At 26.8% G+C, this 26,784-nt stretch overlaps 1 protein-coding gene across 1 annotated transcript in view; it reads left to right on the forward strand.

Annotated features, from left to right (window-relative positions):
- The window catches only part of LOC105361583 (phosphatidylinositol 3-kinase regulatory subunit alpha), a 39,652-nt gene extending 13,033 nt beyond the window's left edge, over positions 1 to 26,619 (forward strand). The window contains exons 2-13 of the mRNA XM_011498821.1: positions 10,920 to 11,054; positions 15,737 to 16,031; positions 18,894 to 18,986; positions 20,527 to 20,712; positions 21,051 to 21,179; positions 21,359 to 21,563; positions 22,072 to 22,281; positions 23,158 to 23,509; positions 23,819 to 24,066; positions 24,430 to 24,606; positions 25,149 to 25,394; positions 26,199 to 26,619. Of these exons, the coding sequence (XP_011497123.1) occupies positions 10,920 to 11,054; positions 15,737 to 16,031; positions 18,894 to 18,986; positions 20,527 to 20,712; positions 21,051 to 21,179; positions 21,359 to 21,563; positions 22,072 to 22,281; positions 23,158 to 23,509; positions 23,819 to 24,066; positions 24,430 to 24,606; positions 25,149 to 25,394; positions 26,199 to 26,520 (2,598 nt within the window). The 3' untranslated portion in view covers positions 26,521 to 26,619. The remainder of the gene's footprint in view (positions 1 to 10,919; positions 11,055 to 15,736; positions 16,032 to 18,893; positions 18,987 to 20,526; positions 20,713 to 21,050; positions 21,180 to 21,358; positions 21,564 to 22,071; positions 22,282 to 23,157; positions 23,510 to 23,818; positions 24,067 to 24,429; positions 24,607 to 25,148; positions 25,395 to 26,198) is intronic.
- Positions 26,620 to 26,784: the final 165 nt, after the last annotated feature.

The raw sequence follows: 26,784 nt of genomic DNA on the forward strand, positions 1-26,784 counted from the left end.
AGGTAAAATATTATATAAAAAAGATATAAACGTCTATATTCAAGATAAAAAAAAGTAAATCATAGGATAAAAGAAATCAATCGAAGAAATCAATTTAAGAAAACCTTAAATTTTAATCTAATATAGTGAAATAACTCCAGTTTTTATATAAGATTTTAGCCATAATATTGGTGTAAATTACCATAACTAGTCGTTAAAAATATATACTTTTACTAAGTTACTAGTAAAAAATTTTTTCAATACTTCCCATTTAACAACTTTATTTGGAAAGACATGCGTCAGTTCAAAATTTCACAATATGGTACTGAATCCATTTATAATTTAAAAATCTATATTTATTTCTTCAATGTTAAAATATTTCGCTATGTGCAATTGGCGAAGAGTGTTTTATCGAAGAGTTATATAACTATTATTACGAATTATATAACTATTCGCCATTTTGGATATTATATCGTAATTATCGTCTTTGGTGTCAGGCACGAGTGTTTTTATATATAAAAGAAACTGGATTACATGAACTTTGTAATTTCAATTAATTTGAGCTATGCCATATTTGATAAATTTCTTTTATTTTTACTTACGTTATTCTTCAACCCCTCTCTCTCTCTCTCTCTCTCTCTCTCAATGTATATATATATATATATATATATATATATATATATATATTAATATCAAAGCATGATATATATATATATATATATATCATGCTTTGATATTAATATATATTACGAGGATATATTAATTTTATTTGAATATTTCTTTTCCAATACTTTATTAAATGTGTGATTAATAATGGGTTTTTGCATAAAATGTTCAAGTTTGCTCGACATTTAGTTCCTGAAAAAATATTTTTATGATTCCTAATACTTGGCAGAATATAAATTTAAATTTCGAAAATAAGTAACAATGTCAACGATAGTAAAAATCGATTCTGACTGCCATTAGTATTAATAAATTCATTACATTTCGATTATTTTACGATGATATGAATATAAGAGTTATTCATATTATTAAGTTTAAGGTAAAGAATAATTTTTTTAATCTTTATATTTTTATTCAGTCATCATAATTACATTAAAGCTTATTATTTTATTAATAATTATGAATGTATTATTTAATCTTATAAAAATTCATAATATACATTGCATACATATATTCATATTTTGCATGTCTAAAGAATTTGAAAAAATACGTTGAAAACTCTACAATCAAATTTAATAAGTTGTTTGCCTTATATTCATTTTGACAGTAAATTAATTTAATCTAATAATGAATCAAATTATTGAATTTAAAGTAATTTCATTTATTATAAATGGTTTGTTTAGTATATGAACGCTAACCTAAATTTATATTTACTTGCAATAAATAACGCTTTTACTAAAAAATTTGATATATTCTGATTCTATAAATTTTTTATAATGTATATAGATTTTATATTGCATATTCTAGAAACTTCGTTAAAAAATAATAAATATTGACTCACTAAAATTATAATATATATTTACTTGATTAATTTAAATATCAATTGTAAAAAAATGCTTTAGAAAGAAGATATATTTTTGATTGATTAAATCTTGTACTTCAGTATCTTTACAAAAAGTGAAACTGGACCTTAAAAAAGTTCTTTACTTCTATTAAAAATTACGATTGGCGTGAGAAACTGCTTGGATGGATGGCTCAGATTAATTTTCGCTGGCTTAGAAAAATTCATGAAACAATTGCCTTTACTTGCTTTTTGCCCTTGCCATGGATTTATCAAAGAAAATTCAAGATTTAATTAAGAAGTTGTTGACGGTATAATTTGAAATATTTGCTATATTATAATATAACAATATTAATAAGCTCGATCGATTGACAAGTGATTAACCATACGATCTATTTAATTAATTTAATTTAATAAAGCTTCAACAAGTTGAAGCTTCGAGTCATAATTTTCAAATACATTAGCATCTTCTCTATATCAAGATTTTCCTGATTGGTTTAAAAATAGTTATAAGCCCTCTTCTGATAATATGTAATTAGAAAGTTTTTAATTTAAATAAATAATTCAAATTCTGATTATTCATGCATTGTAATATATTAAAATATGATAGTTTTGAATCATTAATTATATTACATTATGCAAAGATTGTGGAAATGTAGATTTTATTAACAATATGTATAAATTGTTCATATGTAACGAAGAAAATCAAACTGATAACTTGCTTTAATAAAAGTATCTTATTTTATCAACGAGAAGATGATAGTAATGTATATTATATTGACGTATATATAAACTCTGCATATTTAAGTAACAAACACAGCCGATAGTCTGTTTTAATAAAAAAAATATCTTATCAACTGAAGCATAATTAAAATTCATTTATATTTTTTTCCACAATGCATGGTAAATTTATTCATATTATTTAAAAAAATCAATGCGCTCTTTACATATATTTGAATTGAAAATGAGACTGAGAATAAGGCGTGAGGTGCATGTCAAACATGTTAATTGATATTTTCTTTAGGTAAATTCAAATGAATAGTTAGTTAATAGTTAGCTGGTAGTAAAATGCATTGTTACAAGGTACATTTGCTTTAATAGTTGAATTTTACAATATGAAATTCTATCTATTTAAAGACTCTGTGATATGCATTATAAGTATAATTTTTATTAAATATTCCTGTTATTTCTCTTAAATAAAAAGTTAAAATTTACATAAGCAACAGATGAATCTGTAAATAAGTAATTGGATCAAAAATATATTTTATCATTTTTTATTAATTTCTTCAAAACGTATTCGTTGCTGTTTGTGAAGAGATACTACTTATTACTAAATAAAGTATGGATAATTTTTATATGTTCATTTTAAGAACTACTTCCTGAATAAATTCAATTGTGGAAAATGCAATCTCCAAGGTCACAGAAGTGGTAGTAGTTGTTCTTAAAACTGAATGACTACTCTTCGAGACTCTTGTCATTTGAAATAATAAACAGCAATTCTGACAGTCGATTTGAGTGTATCGTAAAAATTAATGATAATAATTATTTATTATTCATTTATTCTTTTAACAATAAAAACGGTATAGAATGAAGGATGAAATCTTATTTCTTAAGCTTATATTACACAACAGAATTAATCTTCGATTTAACCAAGTTGAAAAAATTCATCAATTGATTTGAACAAAATTAATTATTCTATCATAATGATATTATAAGAAAAATTGTATAAAACATTTAAGTAAAAAAAGCATTGGTACTTAGGCTGAAATATTCAATAGGAATAATTATTATTTGCATCCTAAAAATGATAATTGTTAAAGATAAAAATTAAACAAAGACAATTAGTTCTATATACACATCGAAAATTAGTGGAGTAAAATAGTTAACAAAATTCAATAAGAATTATTATGTATACAAACATATAATTCGATGTCATAATTATAATAAAAATATATATCGCTACAATTGAAAAATATAGATTATATGATTTTTTCGGATAAAATGTTTTTTATTGACTAAAAAACAAAATATACCGAGATTTTTTTACTTCGGGTCAATTTCACTTTCTTATGGCATTTCTTTATTGCACCAAGGTCAAATTTTGGTATGCATTAATCGAATTCATTTTTGAATTCTTATAAGTGCATTAAATTACGAAATAAAGAAACGGTTTAAGGCATTCAATTTTATTAAAATTTATTGAAATTATAGCTTCGAAATATTTTATATTTTTCATTTTTCGCAGTTTTTATTTTGTAATAATCTCTTATATTACAAATTTTTATATAACTAACTATAAAATTTCCTTTTTATTTATAATTTTAATGTTACATTGTATCAAATTCAAAATATATAAAAAAGATGCGATAAAAAAAGAAAGAGGTGAAATGATGATTCTGGAATGGGAAACGTTACATACAATGAAGGTTGAAATACGTCTTCCCCTTCTTATATTATTGCTTCTTTCTCTTTGCCTTCTCTTTATGGTTTTCAGGTGAGTCGTCTTTTTCGTTTTTCTTGATTTTTACAAGTTTCTTGTTTTGTTCAGCCTTCATCATTTATGGTCACTTTTTTCATTGTCATTAAGTCACGTATTTTTTGTAACGTTTCACACTAACATCTTCTGAATTCCCAATTCGTTTCTGCCAGAGAAGGTATTTTTCACCGATTTTATTCAATGTATTTATTTTAAATTTAAAAATTTAAAAAGTATAGATGTATTTTACTTGTTATTCTATATATATATATATATATATATATATATATATATATATATATATATAGAAAAACAAGAAAAATACATCTATACTTTTTATATTTTTAAATTTAAAATATATACATTGTATAAAATCGGTGAAAAAAATGTATTTATTTTAAATTTAAAAATTTAAAAAGTATAGATGTATTTTACTTGTTATTCTATATATATATATATATATATATATATATATATATATATATATATATAGAATAATAGCAGTCTTAATTCAATTATTCATAAATTATTTAGTCTTAAAAAATTTCAGATATAAATATTATGATTAAGATTGAATGGAATATTGAATATATATTTAGTGGAAGCGGAGTTCAAAATTGACAGTTATTTGTAAGCGACGATAAATTAAGAATAATAAAGAATAATGAAGAAGAATAATTATGCCATTCAAATAATTAATTTCTATAATATAAATTATTCTTATGATTAATTTATAATATATGAATATTAAATATATTCTGACGGCATTACAATATTATTTCTCATTCTCCACTGAATATCTAGAACATTAATAAAGGGTAATTAAAGGGTAAATAGAAGTATAAAAGAATAAAACAAGTTTCTATGAATTTCAACATCAATGATTTGTAAAAGTTTTAACCTTTTCATATTAATAACAACTAAAATATGTAATATTTTTTTCAGAAATACTACTCTCCAACTTATAAACACTATACGCTAAATTTAATATTTTTATTTTTTATAAAAATGAATGATTTTATATATTATGGTCAATTTCAATTTATTGAAATACTAATTAATTTTGTGAAAATTTTATACACTACTAAAAACGTTGATAACAGATATCTGCTTTAAATAATTTCTGAACAGCTGAATATAACTGTATTTGTATGAACATTTGTATGTAAATAACATTAAATGGGCATTGAGTAATAATTGTCAAAATGAAATAGATCAATTAGCAATTATTGTGTAGTAAGCATTTTGATTTCATTAAATCTGAAGCGAATAAAAAAAGATTAATTTATTTAATTTATATAAAAAAAACAAAATATTAAAAGATTTAAGAACTTAAAGTGTAGGGTAAAATACTATTTATTTCATCGGTTATTTTTACAGTTAGAAATTTGAAAATATAATTAAGAGAAGGTTTAAAATAATTTTTATCTTATTGCATGCTATAATGATTTTATCAAATTTATTTTTGCAAAGCCTATTGTTAACATCATATCCGTTTCCAAAAAAATATTTAATAAGAAATAATTTAATAATTTATATATATATATATATATATATATATATATATATATATATATATATATACATATTGCACTCACCATACTTTCACCATCGCAGCTTTCAATTTTATTCTGTACTTATTCTTATATCTCAGTGAATTTATTGATAATTTTGAGCTGAAGCTTAATGCTTATTTTCTATTTATTTGTAAGTATTTCTTATTGCAATTGTTCTTATTCATAATTTCATTTAATATGCGTAAAAATAAACCATAATAGATATTGCAATAAATACGTTTTAAAATCTGTTTTAATTTTAAGTAGCAATGCAAATTTTATAAAATGAAATATTTAAGTTGTTTAATCAATTGTAATATTTAAAGAGTGAATTTTAATAAGAATTTTAGCTCGCGTTATCTCTTATAAACTACTAAAAATTGAGAGATCTGCTTAATTGAATTAAAATTTTGGTACGTGTTTAATAAAATTTTAATGAAAATCTAATAGTTTACTTATCGTTTTCATGGATTGTCTGTCCCGATGTAATTCTGCATGAACTTACGTAATATAAATGCAAAACGGAGTGCTTCATTAAATGGAAAATTAAAAGATTTCTTTTTTTCATTCCAACCTTCGAACAGTTAAATTATTCGAGAATTAAAATCGCATTTGTGACGGTGGCGCGCTTTAGAAGTATCACGATGTGAATAGCAGAGTAATAAAAAAAAAAATCTTTTTGCTCTTGTCAAGTTAGCGTGACATTGCGTAATAGATAAATATACACATAATTTAAAAGCCGTAACCTTAGCGTATAGCTGTCTTGTTCTTAATGCCGTATAAAACAGCTGCAAGGTATGATAGACATGCACAAAAGAACATCTCAATTTATGATGGAGAAGAAGTATATTTTTCAACTTTAATTTGCGGTTAAAAATTACAAAGAATAAATAAACCCGCCGCAGGTGCGTCGAAAAGGGACATCAATAGGGGTGAGACCCGACCGCAGCCCCATACAAAGTCGGCATTTTAAAATGATTTTCGAATGAATTTATCTTTAAACAGGTTTTAGGTGACTTCAATTTGCATTCGAACTTGCGACTCATACAATCTCGATCGATCGTAAGCGGGTGGGGTATGGAACCCGTTTTTGCGCAACAGCCACGAGAAGATTTTCGAGATTATTCCGAGGTCAGATTGGAGATTGCTTACGAGCTTTTGGTGACTACAAGTTGTGCGTAATCCTGATGTTCAAAAATAGCGTTAATAGTCCGTGGCAGTAGCGCATAGCCAAAAATAAGGCGTCCGCCAATTTCGGTGGAGTTCTTGCGCCGCTGCTTAAAATCATTGCCGTGGCACAGCTGAATTATTCGACTACTATAAAGTTGTTCTACATTTATTGTGCAATAACACTCTGGATAATTATTATTATTATTTACAGCCTTCGAAATAATCGTTATAGCTAGTTGAGGTTACGGTCGTCATCATCGAATGCGTTGGACGATACATCCGTAGTATTATGCTATCGCATTATATAATTGTTTTACTGTGTATCGATGTAGTTTAAAATAGTTTGATAATATGTAATGGTTCATTTATACACAAGTGTCATTTTAATTAAACTACGGAAATTGTAGATACCTTGTCTTTCGAGTTCTAGACCTTTGTAGATTATGAATATGGGATTAAAACAATGAATTAAATGCTTTCAAGTCAAGCTTTCAATATTAAAAATCCAATGCCTAAGTGTTAAGCATTCCCTTGCGTCCCTTGAATCCCTTGTGTTAAATTAAACTGTCGTTCAATATTTGGATGCCAAAATCAGCACATGCATTTACTATTCTATATCGCTATTATACGTTATTTATTAGTTTTTATATTTATCTTAAATCGGCTTAATTAATTATTTAAGCTTATTTGCAGTATTCGGTAGTATATATTACTTGTTTCCTGTGTATATTTCCATTTAAAATGAAAAGTATAAATGTTAGAAATATATAAAAATATGAAATTTATCTTTATATACAATCGATATCGAGCGTCAGTTTTTGTAAGTTTAAAATTATAAATAAAATGAAAAAGAATGAAATGTAATTTTGTTAGATGAATTTTTCGAAAATATTGAAAGTACATTTTTTGGTCTTCATAAATTCAAACATATATTTTGATTATTGTTGTATTATATTTGCAGCACGCTATTTTTCTTTTACTAAAGTTCAATAGCATCCGATGCGTTGTAACTCCTAATTAATTTATAAATATTAAAGAGAAATATGTTAATTTACGTTTAATTTGAATTACGATATAAAGAAACAGCCACATGATTTATGTATAACACAGGAATGCGAAAATTAGGTCTACAACGACGTAAATACTTACATTTTTTTGTGTAGATACGGATAAATAAAAGAAGAATAAATAAATAAAGTTTAATGCTGCTAGCTTTGAAGCTTATAACCAAATATTATATGATCAATTATATTTCATTAAGTTGAGTAAAGTTACGACTTTTTTTATGTTTTCGACCTTTGAACTCAATATTTAGTTAAATTATTGTATTGATTGTAAATTTATGCATAACGAAAATATTATATATAAAATGCTATTGCTTTGATGAAGAAATTTTATATAATTTTAAAGAAATGATGACGAATATTAGCGATTTCATTTCAAGTTCGGTTTCCTTCAACGATCTATATGCAAACGAAACTTCATTTCAATCGTATGATTCATAGTATCAAATAAAACATTTATAATTTAGACATTTAATCTCCTATAATTTATTATTAAAAAATTTAGAATTTACAAAATTAAAAAGAATATTTGTGTCGGATAAAAGTTTAAGAGATATTTTCTTTCGTATATTAGAGCAATTACTATAATTTCAATAAGGTATCGTGTAGTATAATTAAAATAAGGAATATTACGGTTTTAAGAACACAATGAAAATGCTGTAGATTATGCGATAATTATTGTACAAGAATTCATGCACATTATTATTTTAAGTTATCATTTATAATAGACAGAATTGCTTTATGACATCGATATACAAAATTATATTTATTATCTGGTTCTACTATCTTGTTCTATGAATTCATTTCGTGGGATCTTTTTGGTAATTGCATATGGCATGCTCGCCTATGTGTATTACATAAATAATTTCAACAATGCCTACTATTCATTATTCTTATTTCAATAGTAATACTATTTCTATTTATTTTATTCTAAATGTAAACATCGGGAGCTCCATAGATTGGACTTCTTGTAAATCTGTCTAAGATAATTTGTCTTAATCAGATATAAATACAAATGCTTTCATTTAATGTTAACGCTCCTTAAATAATGCATATAGCTTTGTATACATCTTCATTGTATACAATAGCTTAGATAATAACAATTATTTATCTTAGAATGAATTTATAAAATTAATTTTAATTTTTTTTATTCTCTCTTTATTCTTAATATTTAATTATCGTATATACTAATGAAAACTATTTCAATTTCATTTCCAATTGTTGAAATTACGAATAGAAATAAAAAAAAAAGAATTGTTCTCTCTAATAAACTATACTCAGACTTTATTTACTTATAAATGTAATTAATTATATAATCGATATAATAAGTTAATATCTATATAAATACAAGTATTGACTTTGAAGGTTATACATAAATAAAAATTTTAAAAACAATATAAAAAATTGTATTGGTAACGATGAGAAAATAATCAAAGAAAACATAATAGGGGTTATTAATATATATTATCGATAAGATAGATAGATGCATTATAAAATGCAGATAAGATAGTATGTTGGAACTGTATTGTGGTGTGGCCTTTCGTGTAGTTCCGTAACGGGCAGTCGTATCACGTATTGCAAATATCACGTGGGTATTTTTATATTTTGACTTAATTGATAGCTCCTTTATTTGAATTTTTCACTTTTCTCACAAATCTCTCACAAAGTTTCGTCAGAATGTAATTACTCATTTTAACGAGAATTGAATGTTTGTAACATGTTATCATCACGTATTCTTTATAATATAAAGGTATCATATATATTGTATATTATTTTATGAATTATTCATAGAACAATATATATAATTGTAATTGAAGAATTTATTATTTTTTAATTAATAGAGTAATTATTAAGAGTAATTATTATTTATATAATTTATAAATTTACCACGAGTCTTTTACTTTTTTATTTTTGGTAAAAAATCTGGTAATCTGGTAAAAATTGAATTTTCCATAATTTGAATATCGATTAATGAAAATATATAATCTTTTTAGAATATATAACTTAAAAGTAGTTTTATAAATTATATATGTTATTCTAGACGTAACTATTTGATTTGCAAAAAGCATTTAATTTCATTAATTAAAAACGAATAATTAAAAAGGGATTTTTTCCGTTAAATCTAAATAAAAACTCGTAATATAATTCAGAGTATGGGAAATATACATTATTAATAAATAATTGACTGTACCAATTGAATATAAACAAAACCATTCATAATTGAAAGTGAATCGTTTGTTGTACGTTATATTCAATGTGTGTCATTTTCTTCGCAATGTAATATTTTAACATAAATAATTAGCACAGTTGAATATAATTAAAAATATAGCATCTCTCAGTCTTGTAATAGAAAGCACTGCATTAGGGTACGTATACGATAGATTAGACTCTAAAGTTCATATTGCTCCAATATATAAGAAATAGGTGCAAGTTGAGTTTTTCCTTGAATCCGTCAGTTCTGCTTAATAAGAATGGCTCCTTTGCAAAAACACGTACCGGTGTAACATTTGAAACGTTTCATTCATGCCAAATTTTTAAGGATAGCATGTCTCATTCCTCCTCGTTTTTCCGTGTTTTGGAAATTTCTCATATTCGTATCATCGAGAAATATTATCTATCAAAATTTTTCCAATGCAATAGAAATTTAACGAGCGGAAAGGGTAAAGCGTTGATCGCATACAATTCGCTATTTCTATTGCCACGCGTGGGTTCTTCAGTTTCGATTTTTTCCTTCAAGGTTAGCTTTCGTCAATTGATTCTTTTACGAGACTGTGCAATTAAAATTGATCGAGCGGTTTACGTAAGGTACAATGATGCGTAATCCCGGGCATATGACGTAAGTTAAGAAATTGAGGTGCATCGCCTGGAATTGATGAAATTAAGAAAATTAAGTAAAAAACTGCTCACACCGAGGCCAAAGAGAAATATTTTCGATATTATAAATTTTTTTCTTATTATACTATGAGCGACACATTAAAAAATAATAATCAAAAATTGTTATAGAATATAAGTAACTGTGTTTAATTAATTGAATATGCACACATAATAGATGAAAAACAACTGTTTACAGTACGTAATTTATATTTTCAATATAAATTTGGTGTTAAAGTTAATAAGTTAAAGAAAAAATGCATTTCTCATTAAAATAAACATATTTAACTCTGTTTCAGCCTGTCAGTGAGTGGACATCGCTGAACGTCGTTGAGTGGATGGCAGCGTTAAATCTTTACCGCTATGCCGATGTTTTTAAGTCAAAGGATATCAAGGGTAGCGATCTGCTTCACCTGGATCGTGAGAAGTTGATGGTGAGTCGTAGAACTAGCGTTTTTTAATTTTATGTCAATTTTATTTGTTGATATGGCGCAGAGCTACACGTACGTGATATTTTTTGATGTTCTCATTTCTGTTTTGGCACAAGGTGTTTTAGTTTTTAATTATTAGTCAAATGCAAGTTCAGCTTTTTTGTATTCGTTTTGTTTAAACGTCATGCATTTAAACGTGATTCCAAGAAAATTTTAGATTATTTGGAGATCCACAGATTTGTTCGCTCTGAACGTAATTTAATATTGATTTTTCATTTTGAAATGAATGACAATTACTTTTTGGTTCGTTATGTTAAGAGAAGACTGCGATAAATTAATATAATAGATGTACTTTTTTATAATGACATATCTATTTATTTAATAATAAGTACTCTCTTAAAATTATTAATTTGATTTTAGTAAGTTAAATAATAGTTTTAGCTTAAGTTTATCTTTTTACAAATAATAATTAAACAGAAAATAATAAGAAATAAGTAAATCTGAAATTTTATCATTTTTCATCCTTACATACAATTTTGTTACGTATGTTAAGTAAAATTTTATGCAATAAATTCGAAGTCCGCTACATATATTGGCCTTTTAAAATTCACTATCGCACTTTAATTATTTTCAAATATATTTTCTAATATATTTACTATTTAAGATGATGTAATATAATTAGAATTTTGCATTGAAAATATAACGCAAAAGGTGTTTTGGCAGACATTTACTTTTTTCGACTGTTAAAACGTATATAACACGCGCTTAAAAATCGGGTATGATTGTAGCATAAAAATTAAAAATAGCATTAAAATTATAGAAACCCTTAGTTTCATTATATTACACTCTTAATATAAATTACATGATAATAATATGACAAAATATTTAAAAAACTTTTTTCTAAAAATATCTCGAGCAAAACATATAATTTATTAAAAATAATTATATTAATCAGATTTTGAAATACTCGATTTAATTTTGGTCAATAATTCAACAAATCATGAAAGTTCCAAGAAATACCGAAAAAACACTAAGCTAAATTTTAAGAATTCTGCTATTAAATCGTCTGTAGTCACTTTCAAAAATTGTAAAGTTAGGCAATTTGTGCATTTATTTCCAAAATATTTATAAAATTCAAATTATTATAATTAAAAAGTGTTTGAGACTTTACTAATAAAATCATGATTAAATTCTTCGATTTCTATTGTATCGAACGATTTTTAAATGATTTTCTTATAATAACTGAGTATTATACTACATAAAATAAAAAGTAATCTGGACTTAATTGTATTAGTACTATTGTAATAATTATTAAATGAACTTTATTAAATGTATATAAAGAAATACTTGCATTTCATATTTATTAATATATTTGTAAGTAGTTTTACTGCAATACAATTATAACCACGAATGTATTTTATATCGTGAAATAAGAAAATGCACTCAGAAGAGAAGTTATGGCGTTCAATGTAAGAAGTCAGCGTAACTGAAAGCAAACGAATAAACAGCGATACTCAGCTCAATGACGAAATTGATAAGAATACATATGTTAGACGTTCGCAAGGTTATCTCTTCTTGGACGGCGATTAGGGTCGTTATGGCTGACTCGAATGAATTATCAAAATACTCAAAGTGAAATGGCAAATTGACTGGAATATGAATTCTGCTTTCCTTTTCCTTTTATTACGATTTTCTATAAATTAAGAAAAACATTTGTGGAAAGGTTTTAACCTTTTATATTACGTTTACACTTCTACCTGCGTAGATAATAAAGTAAGTTCTCAGAATAATAGTTTAATTACGATCACGTATTGTCTGTTAAGGGCGTGATTCGAGATTATCTTATATAAGAAAATTATGGCTATGATTATAATACATAATTTGTAAGGGCGTTTCATATAAACATAAAAATCATTACATTTTTATTTCCAATTTTTTTTTATTAAATATCATTTACATTAAACATTCGAATACGATTTTGATGTATGTATATGTTATATGTCAATATGTATAAGATATTTTACGGTATAAATGACATTATAATTAATATTTTGTTAAAACAAGGCCAAGTTCATAAAATTGAAAAGAAAGAAGTTACTTGCTTTTGAATACAAGTAATCTGCATTTTTTTTACATTTTTTCATAGTATTATTATTTTTAAAACAAAGTTTTTACAAAGAATAATATTCATTTTGATTATTTCAAAATTTTTTAAATGTCCACTCCTTTTCCTTAGCACTTTGAAAAATAATAATTGTAGTTTTATTTTACTATATCTTTTGACATTATTCAATAAATATGTTTAATAGTTTATTATTTCAATTTTTTTCAATTAAGCTTCAAATTTTACAATTTTGTTGAATGCCTATGGTACTATTTTATTAAAACGAAAGCAATATATATTTATATTTATAAACAATTTCAGCATTCATAAAATATTGTCCCCTGATAAAACTAATTTATCCATTATCGATAAAAAGATGAAACTTGAAATTGATTTTTCAAACAATTAGGTCGTACAAAAAATATATGTGGTTTATATTTTTTTACGAAAGAAATGAAATGACATTTTACATTTATAACTCATAATCATCTATAAATGTATTTTGTTTTAACGAATTTTTAATATTATTATTGCATTTTTGTATAAAAAGTAAAAATTTCTTTAAGATAAATTAAGATAAATATACACAGAAATATGCACAGATTATGATAAATATATTTTCAATAAAAATATTGGAAGGTAACGTGTTTGAAAAATTTAAACAAGTTAGCAGAGAGAAAATATAATTGATTTATTTTAATCATTTTGTCCAGAATTTTCTATTAATCCTTCCTTTTAGTATGGAAATTTATTGCAATTTAAAATAGTGTTATAGATCGTATAATTTTTTATAAGATTTTACTGAATGAAAAATATTTTCAGTCTTTTTATAGGATTATAATTTTATCAATGTTTAGTTGCTATTAAAAGAATATATAAAAATGATGTGACAATGCTAATAAAAATAATTAAATTTATCATGTGAACAACATTTATTATATCCAACATAGATATCTTTTTTCAATTTTAACATTGATCAATCAACCTGTTAATCAAGATTATATACAAATGAAAAGAAAAATAGTACGCGGTCATTTTGCTAGAATATAAATAACGTATATTCTAGTTCTTGAATATAACTTTTAATTGTTATTTTACATCTCAAATTATCGATTAAAGATTCATATTTTTTTAATTAATTTTCTTTTTTTAATCATTCACTTATTTTTTTTATGTTCACATTGATTTAGCTACTGATACTGAAATTCAATTCAAATATTATTAGTTACTAATAAACTAATAATTAATTATTATTTTTATAGGACGAGAATGTATATTTACATTAGTTAAAATATCGTAAAAAATACATTTATAAATTAACATTTTACATTTATGAAGAGACAACTATAAATGTTAGATAAATGAAGTTTTATTCTAAAGACAAATTAATAGAATGACTTTTTAATCAGGTTTTATTAACATGATGCAAAAATTATATCAAAGATTTCTTCAAAAATATTTTTTGATGCATTTTAAATTCGATTAATTTGCATTTGTCTTTCTATGTGTACACAAATATATTTATATATATATATATATATATATATATATATATATATATATATCTTTGTGTATTAATTTAAATTAAATATAACGAATGAATGAATGCCCGAATACAGGAAATCAATAATTTTAATTAATTGAATAAAAGTAAAATTACAAACCAATTCGAGGTATGCTGCTAATTATCTAATTATTATAGCATGAATGAAGAAAATCAAAATCATAATTGATGAGCGATTAATTGAAAATGCAATAATTTAATTTAGAGAAAGCTTTTCTTTAGAATGTAGCTATGTATGAACGATGTTTTATTATCGAGTTGAAAGCCATGTTGTACGTTGTGAGGTAGTTATTTTTATAGCTGAACATCGATGATAAATCAATTGATGATACTTTTTATTTATCCACGTATGTAATAAAATAAAATATAACAATTGTTTTAGATATTCTAATACATAAGAATTCATTATTATGAATACATTATTTAAATTAAAAAGTTAAAACTTTTGAATTTAATTGGAGTGTTAATGAACATTATTTGTTAATATGAAATTTTAATCGACTTTGAAATTCTTTAATAAGAAAGATAAGACATGTTCAAAATAGAATTTTTAATGTTAACATTAAACCTTTTCACGAAATAAACTATAAATTTTCAACTCTTCAATTTTTCTTTACTTTTCATTAAATAAATATCGAAAATTTGTGTTTTATGGATAACATTATAAACTGATAATATTTAAATAATTATTACATTATTAATTGAATTTTGTTAAATGTATATATACAAAAAATAGCTATGAAACATTATAAATTGTTAAAAGGACAGTTTGTCTATATATATAATCATCGGTAATAATTTAATTGACTATTAACGAAGATATACATGTAGAAAAATACTGCATTTGAAATTAAGTCCATGATTATTATCGAATCATTTTAAAATTATCAGAATACCATACGCATAGAAAAATTTTGACGTATTCTTTGATTTATGAATTTAAATCTACTTAATGACTAATCGCCTCGGAACATATACGCGACCCTGTCTTAATCGCTTTACCAATCTTAATTGCAGAACATGGGCATAAAGGATGAGTTCCATCAGAAGAATATACTTGTGTGCATTGAGGAGCTGTGTCAGCCGTCGTCCTCGCCGTCGACACTTCCGGGCTCGGAAACGCCTTCTCAATCCGAGCAACCGAGTCTGGCAAGAATCTGGACGTCGGCCTCCAATCACCAGCAGCAGCAACAACAACAACAGCAGCAACACAAACACAACCTTGTACCCCACAGCTTCAGCGTCCTCGAGAAATGCGACAAGTGCCATAAGTACCTGAGGGGCCTCCTACATCAGGGCTTCCTCTGTCAAGGTGAGCTGGTTTAGTTACGACAGGGCCATTTTTGGAGGAGTCTGCTTGACGACCAAGTTCGATCGTTGTTGAGAAAATTGCTGAAATAGCCGTTTTTGGTGGAGGGGATATTTTTGAAATCTTGTAATCAGCCAGGGTCTAGAGTGTTTATATTTGATTTTTTATACTACCTATTTAACACTTACGTAGCCTTTATTAACGAACTGTTATATTAAGTTTTTTTTTATTGGTGTACTCGTTTGTACGAGAGAATGGCATAATTAGATTGACCAATATATTACCAATTATTTGTTTATTTTTAAATGATAAATGTTTTACAATGTTCATAATTGAATATCTTATTTTATATTAATAGTTCTTTTTTAAAAATCTTTTTAATAATTCAAGAATGGAATGCAGATTTTTGGGAAATTACAAATGTAATTATATAATCTTAATAAATTTTTAAATGTTTTTTAAATTATATTATTATAAGTTTTCCATGCGATTGAAGTTTTTGGAAAAATTTTAGCTTACGCACAAATACATATTGTTCGAAAAAACGATATTTTATGTGTATTAATAGAAAATATACGATAATTTCCCGCGCATTTTATTACGTATTTGCACTTCTCGAATTTGATACTATTTTATAATTTCAGGTTTACATAAATATACAATTCAACAATGATTTTATTACACTAATATTTGGATAAAATAAAAATAAGTAATACTTCAAATATTGCTTTGATATCTTCAATAGACGTCATTTCATAATAATATTAAAAACTAATTTGTGCTAACTTTTGCTTAAGAGATAACTATTTTCGAATTGTCTATTTGAACTAACAATCTATTCAATGAAATTCAACTGCAAAATCATTTTAGAATTATATCTTTAATATACTTCACGGCTAAAAGCAAAAGTAAAATTACATTAATGGCCTGTACACATCTATTAATTGAAAATCACCCCGATTAATAACTTACAATTTGAAATCGACTCAGATTAAAGAAGTAAAAAAAATGATACTTAACGCAAAGAATTAAAAATAGATCGCGTTATCATTATTAACATATAAATTTTGCGCAAATTGCGTTTTCATCGCTTGGTTGTAGAATTTTCGTATAGGCTTTGTGATCATATTTTTAAAAATACAATGTGTTTTGGAATACTCGTTTTTACATTATTTCATTATTCTATGTACATAGCTAATAGTAGTATAAAATCGTATAAAATTTTATATAAAATGTGTGTTATATGGATAAATAATCGATTATCTTTCATAAGGATTAATATCATATTTTAACGGATATATTTTTGCTTTTGAATTTGCTATAAGTGTTTATTACCCTTATTATATATTTTGTTTGATAAATTTGAACCAATTTATCAAGAATTTCAGTAACTTTCTCCTTCGTTATTATGATCATAAACACGAAATATGAATATTACTACATTTCAGTTATATAATGACAAATTAAAACTATAGCTGTATTATTTATATTTTATATTTAATTCTTTGTAATGTGTATTTAAATAGTGCTGAAATAGAAACAAAATGGATGAAGAAATTTTAAATTCAGTTCTATTCAAACGCTTCAATTAGTCATCAGAATTTATGCAAAACAATTAATCTAAATTAAAATTTGAATTTATTCAATTTTGTGTCCTTTATTATCACCTTATTGATGAATAATTGTTCTATAATTCAAAAAACAAAAATATTCTAAAAGTATACATTATTAATTGTTTAATTAAATAAACAGATTTTAATAACATAAATATTGATACGCCATTTCAATATATTGTCAGGGCTTTCTAAAGCATATTAATTTATGAAGTTATTCTATTTCAATTTATAATTTCTTTTTATATAATTCATTTTCTGCATATTGAATTTTATCATCTCGTAGTCTTCACTCTTTCATTCGTGGAATATAATAGAAATTTCAATCAATTTAGTTTTAATTAAAGAAAAATTTAATAATCAACATTGTAAGGTTTTTAACATAAAATTTATATAAATGTACGATCATTTATGTTCTTTATTTCAAAATCTAATAATTTTTTGACCGGAGCCAATTTTTTAAAGACATAAGTATTTCTATTAAATTTTGTGTACTACAATGTAAGGCTTTCTATATAAAATAATTGAAACTGCAAAAAGTATCCGAAAATTTGCACATGAATGATTTATTAAATTAATATTTATAAATATATTTTCAACATTTTATTATTAATAGGAATCTCTTGAAGTAAAATAATTAGTTCTAAATATATATTATAATTAAATAATAGGAATTACTTTCATAATATTTTCAATATGTTTTTTGTTTTTGTGTTTAATATTATTTAAAATTAATTTAAATACTGAATCAATTATTTATGATTAATTCTCATTTTAATCATAAATACATTTTCTATAGGAAAATCACTTTACAAATATTTTCTCACTTATTATTTGAATTTGTTCATCGAGTAGCTTATTGTTATAATTTAATAACTCAAAGCTATCTTTTCGAAGCGATAAATCGTTATGCATTAAGTTAATTAAATATGAAATCTTTCGTACATCATAATTATTAAGTAATATGAAACTATGAAAAATGTTTTATTTCATATATTTGATATTTATTAATTTTATTAATAAGTGTCTGTATATAAGGGCATTTGTATAATAATATGAAATAAAAGATCCTCAATGTTCCAGCTTTAATTATAAAAAAACAACCTCTTGGCACAAGAGAAAATTGAGCAGCAATTTTACATGCTTCATATAAAACAAATAATGACGGAGTTTAGTTTCGCGAGCGTTATGTGATTTAAACTAACTGCGCTTCAGTGCTTTCATGCTCATTTCACGTTTCTCTTTATTTTAGATTGCGGTTTGGTTGCTCACAGGACTTGCTCGGCGACAGGTCTGCCGATGCCATGTTCGCCTTCGGACTTACGAGTCAATAAATTTACTTCCGGTGAGTAGTTTATAAATTGCCTTCTTTTAAATTCTTTTATTAAAAAAAAATTTTTTTTCTCTTTTAATTTCATTTGTAAATACAATTTCCAGTACTGCTATTCGCTACTTGATGCACTTGTATTTTAATATCAAATTATTGACAATAGAATGTGTTCGAAAGAAGTTTAGAATGTTTGGGTCTGAGTTCGAAATAATAAAATTATTGTATTTAAATGCTATATTTTTATTTACAATATTAAACATGAAGGCTGTTATATGGGTAACAACCAAGATTTTGAAACGAACGTTTTTTTTATCATTAATTTAGCTTAATTAGATAAGTAAAATACGAGCTATAATCTTTTTTTCTTTTACTATTATCGTATTATTTTTATAATTCATTAAATGCCAAGAAATGCAATGACCTTTTATGATATTTTTCCATCAGAAGTTTATTGAAATTATGATAAATTCTCATCTGCCCTTGCATTTTATGCCACGTGAACGAAAGATGTTTTTGTACAACTCTATCAAAAGGCTAACGTTTCGAGCCAAGTTATAAGATTATTTATAATATTTTAATACTATAGACAAAAATTTATAGAAAAGAATATTTATTGTGATTTTATCAGATAATCATGAAAACACAATTGTAGAAAATTTACCTTTTCATTTAAAAAATACATTATTATGGTTGTTTAAAATTGTTTAATGTATATACACACATGCATGCATACTCTTATACGAGCTATAATCTTACATCCATATTAAAAACTGAAATTCACTATTTCAAAATAAATGTATTTGTTTAAACACATGTTTTAAACACAGGTGTGCTTGTATATATATATATTAAAACATTTTTATGTCAAAATTTTCTAGTATTTAATATTACGGTATAATTAAGTGTAATTCTCTTATTTAAATGATTTAAAAAATAATAAAATAAAGAATATTATAAAATGTATAGAAAATAAGGATGTTTTTTAGGTAAAATACGTTGTGACGTTTTACAGCAGAAGTTTTACAAAAGAAATTTTACAACATATTGACATTTATGTATATTTTTTAAAAACTTTTAAGTCGATTAGAGTTTTTATTAATAAGTTTCGAAGGCAGCTTTTTTTACCACTCGATATTTAAAGAATTTAAATATCGTCTGAACGGTATTGTACTTAGAAAGAGATCTCTTTTAAAAATTGCAGTAAAAGGGAATTATTTTGACTGCAGTCTTTTTTATATTTGTTTTAGTCATAACGTATTCTTACATTAATATTTAAAACTCATTGTTATCATTGCAAATTGGCGTTATTGGGAATATCGTTCCTCTAAAGAACTGATAAAACGTCAAGACATTACTTTTAAAATCAAGATAATTTAATAGACTGCAACGGTCTCCACCGAAGAAGATTTAATTCCTAATGTGTTCGGTCACATCTAGTCCTCGCAATCGCCACTCGCCTACTAACGCGTACACAGTCACTTATTAACTCATTTGTCGAGCGAAAAATAGTATCTTTCGTTACTAACTCATAACTTTTGAATTGTTATCTTGGTAGTGTTCGGTCTGGCACTGTGTTCCCAGTTTGATGCTACCAGTCGCAACGCCCCTCTCTTGGTGGAGAGGTGCACGCAGGCTCTGGAGGACAGGGCGGCAACCGACGCCACCCTTGACCTATATAAGGTCTATCATAGCAGTCCACCCAACGAGCAGACACTCCAGCTTAGACAAGGACTTAATGAAGGTGAGTCAAATTGACAAAATTTTTACGAAAACACTCACTAACCATTATCGATTCAAGTTCTAAATGTCTTTTCGTATAAATTTTTTATTCAGATTATTTATTCAGAATATTTTTATTCAGAAATGGATTTTTAATTATCTTATATATTAGTATTATATTATCTTATATATTAGTACTATAGGTAGTACAAAAATTTTTAAAATTTTAATATATATTTTATTTTTTATATTTTAATTAGAATTATTTTTATTTAAAATTTTTATATAAAAAAATATATAAAATTGGTATTAAAGATTTGCCACATGTCAATAGAACATTTGTTTTTAATTTTCTTGTAGACGTTCGAAGCGTCGATCTGAATCTTTACACTCCACAATGTATAGCCAGTGTGCTGAAGAAATTTTTGAGGGAATTACCTGATCCCGTTATCCCTGTACAGTGGTACGATAGATTTTTGGAGGCCTCTAGTAAGTATTTATCTAATACATCCATTCGGCTGATAATAACAATGTAATTTGATCATGGCCAAACTCTTTATATTTGTATCAAAATTAAATTCTCGATCCAAGGATTAGCCAGATGTACTGTTAACAGTCATATATTAAAACTTAGCTAGATTTCAATAACAATGTGATATTTTTCTCAGGTACGGGTGACGAGCAGTGTGCGAAGCGACTTGCCCAGATGGTCGCAGAACTACCGCAGCATCATCACAGTACTTTAAAGCACCTTATGGCCCATTTTTGTCGCATTTGTAGGCTACAACATGCACGTGGTTACACAGAGCCTCCAACGGTACTCGTCCAGGTGCTCTGCCACCTTTTTCTGAGGCCGCCCTGGGAGCATATCATGTGAGTGAACATATTTTTATGTATAATCTTTGCTTCAGTTTATCATTTAGCGTGCTTGTCAATGTAAGGGAAATGTGAAACTAACTGTTGATTTGTTGCAAACTTAATGGCTCCATATAGTTTTTTACTAAAATGTCATTGCGGTGCTTCGTATTACAAGTTTTATAATTTCAATAAATGTTACAGTAAACGTTATTTATTTAATTATTATAATCAATTACCATCGTCGTTGTCGTCGTCGTTACCGAACCAAACATTACGTTGACATACCTACTATTCATGATAATTTAGATACTAATAGCATATTGCAATTTATTGAAATATTATAGAACTATTACGTTTCTGTAAAGAAAAAAAATTCAATTCAATGAAAGAAGATGCCGGTGCACGTATCAAAATATCACGTCTCTTAGAAAGTAATTAGATAAATCAGAAATAAACAAGCTCGAAGCTGCTATACTCCTATTAAAGTCATCTTCCCCTTCTTCAACTAACTTATCAATTGCAGACAAGTGGTGTACAATATTGAGGCACACATACGTATAATGGAGCTGCTGTTGCTGCACTGTGATTGGGGCGAGCGATTACCGGAGTTTGCAAGCGCGCCTCTTTTACCGCCTCGGAAGGTCTCCAGGCCTCAGTTCCCCGTCATCGACCCAACGTACGCCAGTCTCGAAGATGAGGTCAATCGTGAGCGACAAATGATGGAATGCCACAGGTAATTGATGCGCCTACCTTCCTCACTCCCGCCCCCTCGTATCTTTCTTGCTTCTTTTTGCATTATTAGAAGTGACGTTAGAAGAAAGGGTAACAATGAGACCGTTAACTAGTTGATGCTTATCGAGTTATTATTATGATGAAATTCTCCTGAAGGAACGTATTTTATAAACAAATGTAGGAACTCCAAGATAGATGCACTTATACTATATTGGAAAATGTAATTATGTGTCAGTGGGATAATGGAAGGTGATGGGCGATACTTAAGTGATGATATTTATCCGAAACATTATTGCTTACCTCAAACAAGTTACTGAATTCTGAATTGTAAATTTTTCTCCTATTCAAGTGTAGCTGAATAATATAATTTTAATATTTTAATATTATTTTAAACTTATACATATAAGAAATACTTAGAAAATTTCGATACACGGAAATTTTTATTTTTAAAGTATTTACTATTGCAAAATTCGAATATCTTTACATAGTATAACAAGCAACAAACATTTGCAAGTAACATACAATAGCAATAAAGAAATAATACAAAATACGATTTTATAATGAGTAAAATATGAAATTTACCATGATTTCCTGTGAATGTATTCAAGTTGCTTAAACATCACGTAATTCTTAAAAACTATTTTTTTGCACATCCTAGATAGACATGGCCAATCATTACTCAGAACGAACCTTCAACCATATTAAAAAGGAATTTTGCTCTCAGTTTTTCGAAAGAATTTTCTTGGCTCATATAAATCATACTAATACTTGAAGTGCTATATCGGCGCACACTTTCCAATGTAGAAGTAATAAGAATTAAAAGCGAACTTGTAAAATTGTCGTTGGTAATGTCATTTATTTATTCGTATTCTTTCAGTAACAAGGATCAGTCACAGTCGCTGAGACCTCGAAGTCTCCCAGAAGCCGAATGGTACTGGGGTGACATTACTCGAGACGAGGTGAATGAAAAGATGATAGATACGCCGGATGGTACCTTTCTCGTGCGCAACGCCTCATCCAAAGGCGGCGAATACACTCTCACACTGCGCAAAGGTGGCACTAATAAACTCATCAAAATTTGCCACAGGAACGGCAAATACGGATTCTCTGAGCCTTACAACTTTAATTCTGTCATCGATCTTGTCGATCATTATAGGAATTGCTCTCTCGCACAATACAATGCGACTTTGGATATCAAATTACTCTATCCTGTCTCACGCTTCCAGCAGGTATGATGGTATCAATTTGAAAAATTATGTTTATTTCATTATTATATCGTTCAAGAAAACTTCTCCATGCGTTTTGTTTTAATTGTTCATTAGAAATATTGTAAGGAATTTTAGTAATTACATTTTCATATCGAATTAACAATAGAAATTCATTTAGTTGATATTTAATTAAATATTAGTTTTAATGAATTTACTATAATACGCGTTAATATTTAAAATAAATTATGAAATCATTGTCAAGCGTGTTTAAAAGAAAAATTTATTCATACCTTGACTGGTCGTCTTTGCATTATGTTACCTTTGTATTAGGATGACGAGATCGCGAGTACAACGGACATGGCTAAGGTGATACAAAAATATATCGAACTGGATAAGGATGTGACAGACACGATGAAGCAGTACCAGGAGTGCTCGGATATTTACAGCAGTACGACTTATGAAGTGCAATTGAAGCGCCAGGCCCTTGAGGCTTTCTCTGAGGCAATTAAGATGTTCGAGGACCAAATAAAGCTCCAAGAGAAATCCCAAAAGGAGGCTCAACCACACGAAATTGCAAAGTGAGCGCATTTGTAATGCTAGTAAAATCGAATTTCTTGGAATCACGTCGCCTGGAGCAATCTTTTTTGCGCACGATTGATCGTGTATATGGATGAATAGTCGGAATAATGCAACTTCTCTTCTTTTTTTTTTACAATTTTTCATGCTTACACTTCATTTTAATAAAAAATATCAACTGTTTTCATTAGGATTATTTTATGAGTTTTATTTATAATGTATAAATATTTTACAATATTTGTCGAACGAATTTTAGTATAAATATAACCAAGGGGTTATTAAATTACTTTGATTAATAGCAACGTACGTTTTACTAAGTAAGTAAGAATGTTACAATTTTATAACAAACGATGAGTTAATTTCAGTTTATCCGATAATTCGGAGCTTCTGAAACGCCGACTGAAATCCTTGGAAGATAGTAGGGATCAGGTTGACGATAATCTGAAGAAAGAAATTGCACATAACAGAAGCCTAGAGAGAGACATGAATAAATTGAAGGTCGAGATATTCCAGCTCGTTCGCACAAAGGAGAAACACATAGCGTAAGAAATTTTTATATTATTTTATGTTTGATAAGTTTAAATTTACAGGACTCTTGTTTATTTTCAATGGCTATCAAATACAATTGAATATTAATACAGAGTAGTATATTACGAAACTAATATACATTTAGTAGGAAATAATATTCATAATTAAATTTCAAAATGTATTATCATAATGGTAACTATATTTTTATTTAAATTACCAACCTACTTATTATTATCTTATTTGGTGTTTAATAGTATTTATAATCTATTTCTTCTACGATGGAAATCCTCTTTATTAACTTTTCATTGTTATTTAAACTAGATAATGTGGCAAAATTATATCGAGAAGTTGAAAGATAATGTAACTATAACTATCATTGTTACAAAGATATAATAATTGAATATTTTTTCCATATCCAATGCTATAAAAAAAAAAAATTTTTTTGTAATTGATACCTTTATTTTTTAGCAATTAATATGAACGATAAGCGACATTTATAACGGAAAATAAATCGGAAAATAAACAGCGATATAAATATAGATTTTATTGTTTGCAGGTGGTTGAAAAAGAATGGAATGAATCAAGCAAAAATTTATCAGCTATCGCAGAGTCTTTTGGCAAGTCAGAATCGTGATGTTAATATTGAACTCCAGGAGCTCGATCTTGAAGTACACAATGACGAGAAGACATGGCTATACCTTGAGGGTTCACGTTCCGATGCAGATAGGATTCTTACGTCGCGACCCGATGGCACTTTCTTGATTCGAAGGTCGAGGATAGGACAGTACGCTTTGTCAATCATGTGAGTATTGTTTAATTTTTAATTGTTATTTATTTTAGAACAATATAAAATAAAAACAAATATCTATCAGTGTCTTCTGCTTGACAGTGTGCTACTTTTTGTCACTTATGAGTGGTAAGAATATTTGAAACGGGTAGCTTCAACAGAACAATTTTGGTTGTTTATTTATTCGTGCGTGTGTCTGTGTGCATAAAGCTTTGTATTCTTCACTCTACTTCGATATTGAAATTGGAAACCATGTTTTAAGATTATATGTGTGCTGATATAAGAATATATTATAAATGCATGTATTAATTACACCTTAGCAAAACGTCAAACTTTTAATTACGTAAAAGTTATACGAGTTTTCTTCACAATTTACATAATTACTTTGTCGCTCGCTCTCTCTCTCTCTCTCTCTCTCTCTCTCTCTCTGTATACATATTCATCTATTTATTTGTTCCCTTACATCTCTCAGATTTTGAAGTATGAAGAATCCTGAATTCATTTACTTGTTCTAGTTTCATATGTAATTATGTCTGAATATTTTCAATATAAACTTGGAAAAGTCAAGTAAGTATTAAATGGTACTGACAATGTAAAAGCTTCTGTTCTGTTTTTTCAAACACTATATTGATATTTCAAAACATTTTGATGTAAAAATACATGAAATTGTAACAATAATATCTATCATTAGTTATATCTTTTATGTTTACAATGTATTTTTAATTTCATTTGTATAAGATGGTTAAGGAATATTCAATTATTGACATACAAAAATGTTAAAAGGAAAGCAAATTGTTAATTCTAACTTTTATTACGCAGGTGTAACGGGACGGTGAACCACTGCATAATTTATGCGACGGAGCGAGGTTTTGGCTTTGCCGAACCGTACAATATCCATGAGTCATTATGCCACTTAGTGCTCCACTACGCCCAGAACTCTCTTGAGGAACACAACGAATGTCTGACGACGACCCTTGCCTATCCGGCGTTTGCGCCAAGCCATTCGTTTGCCAAGCTTCAAGCACAGCGGCAACTCCAGCTCCAGCAGTCGAGCGCTGCCTCGGCCCATCTACTTCAGCAACAACATCATTTTCACGCAGCCCAGCAGCTCTTCGCTACGAACTCCACCCAGCAGTCATAAGGCGAGGATGAGAGAGTTTCGCCCCATCATTTGACCATCTTTCTCACTCACATCGTCAGTAGACTATGCGGGCTCAAGGAGTGTATAGCTCTGGAATTTAACAAAATGCTCTAGCCCCACCTATGTGCGTGCGTGTTCTTATCCAGGCCCGAGGCTGACTACAAAGTTAATTGCACCGTTCTCACAATTGAGCTGCTAGCGATATTGTTAACCCCGGGTTCTGCCTCTTAATATCCATAAGTATATGTAGTGTTGAATATAGAT

The sequence above is a fragment of the Ceratosolen solmsi genome, unplaced genomic scaffold, assembly GCF_000503995.2.
Source record: "Ceratosolen solmsi marchali unplaced genomic scaffold, CerSol_1.0 scaffold10, whole genome shotgun sequence".
In the NCBI taxonomy this organism is placed as follows: Eukaryota; Metazoa; Arthropoda; class Insecta; order Hymenoptera; family Agaonidae; genus Ceratosolen; species Ceratosolen solmsi.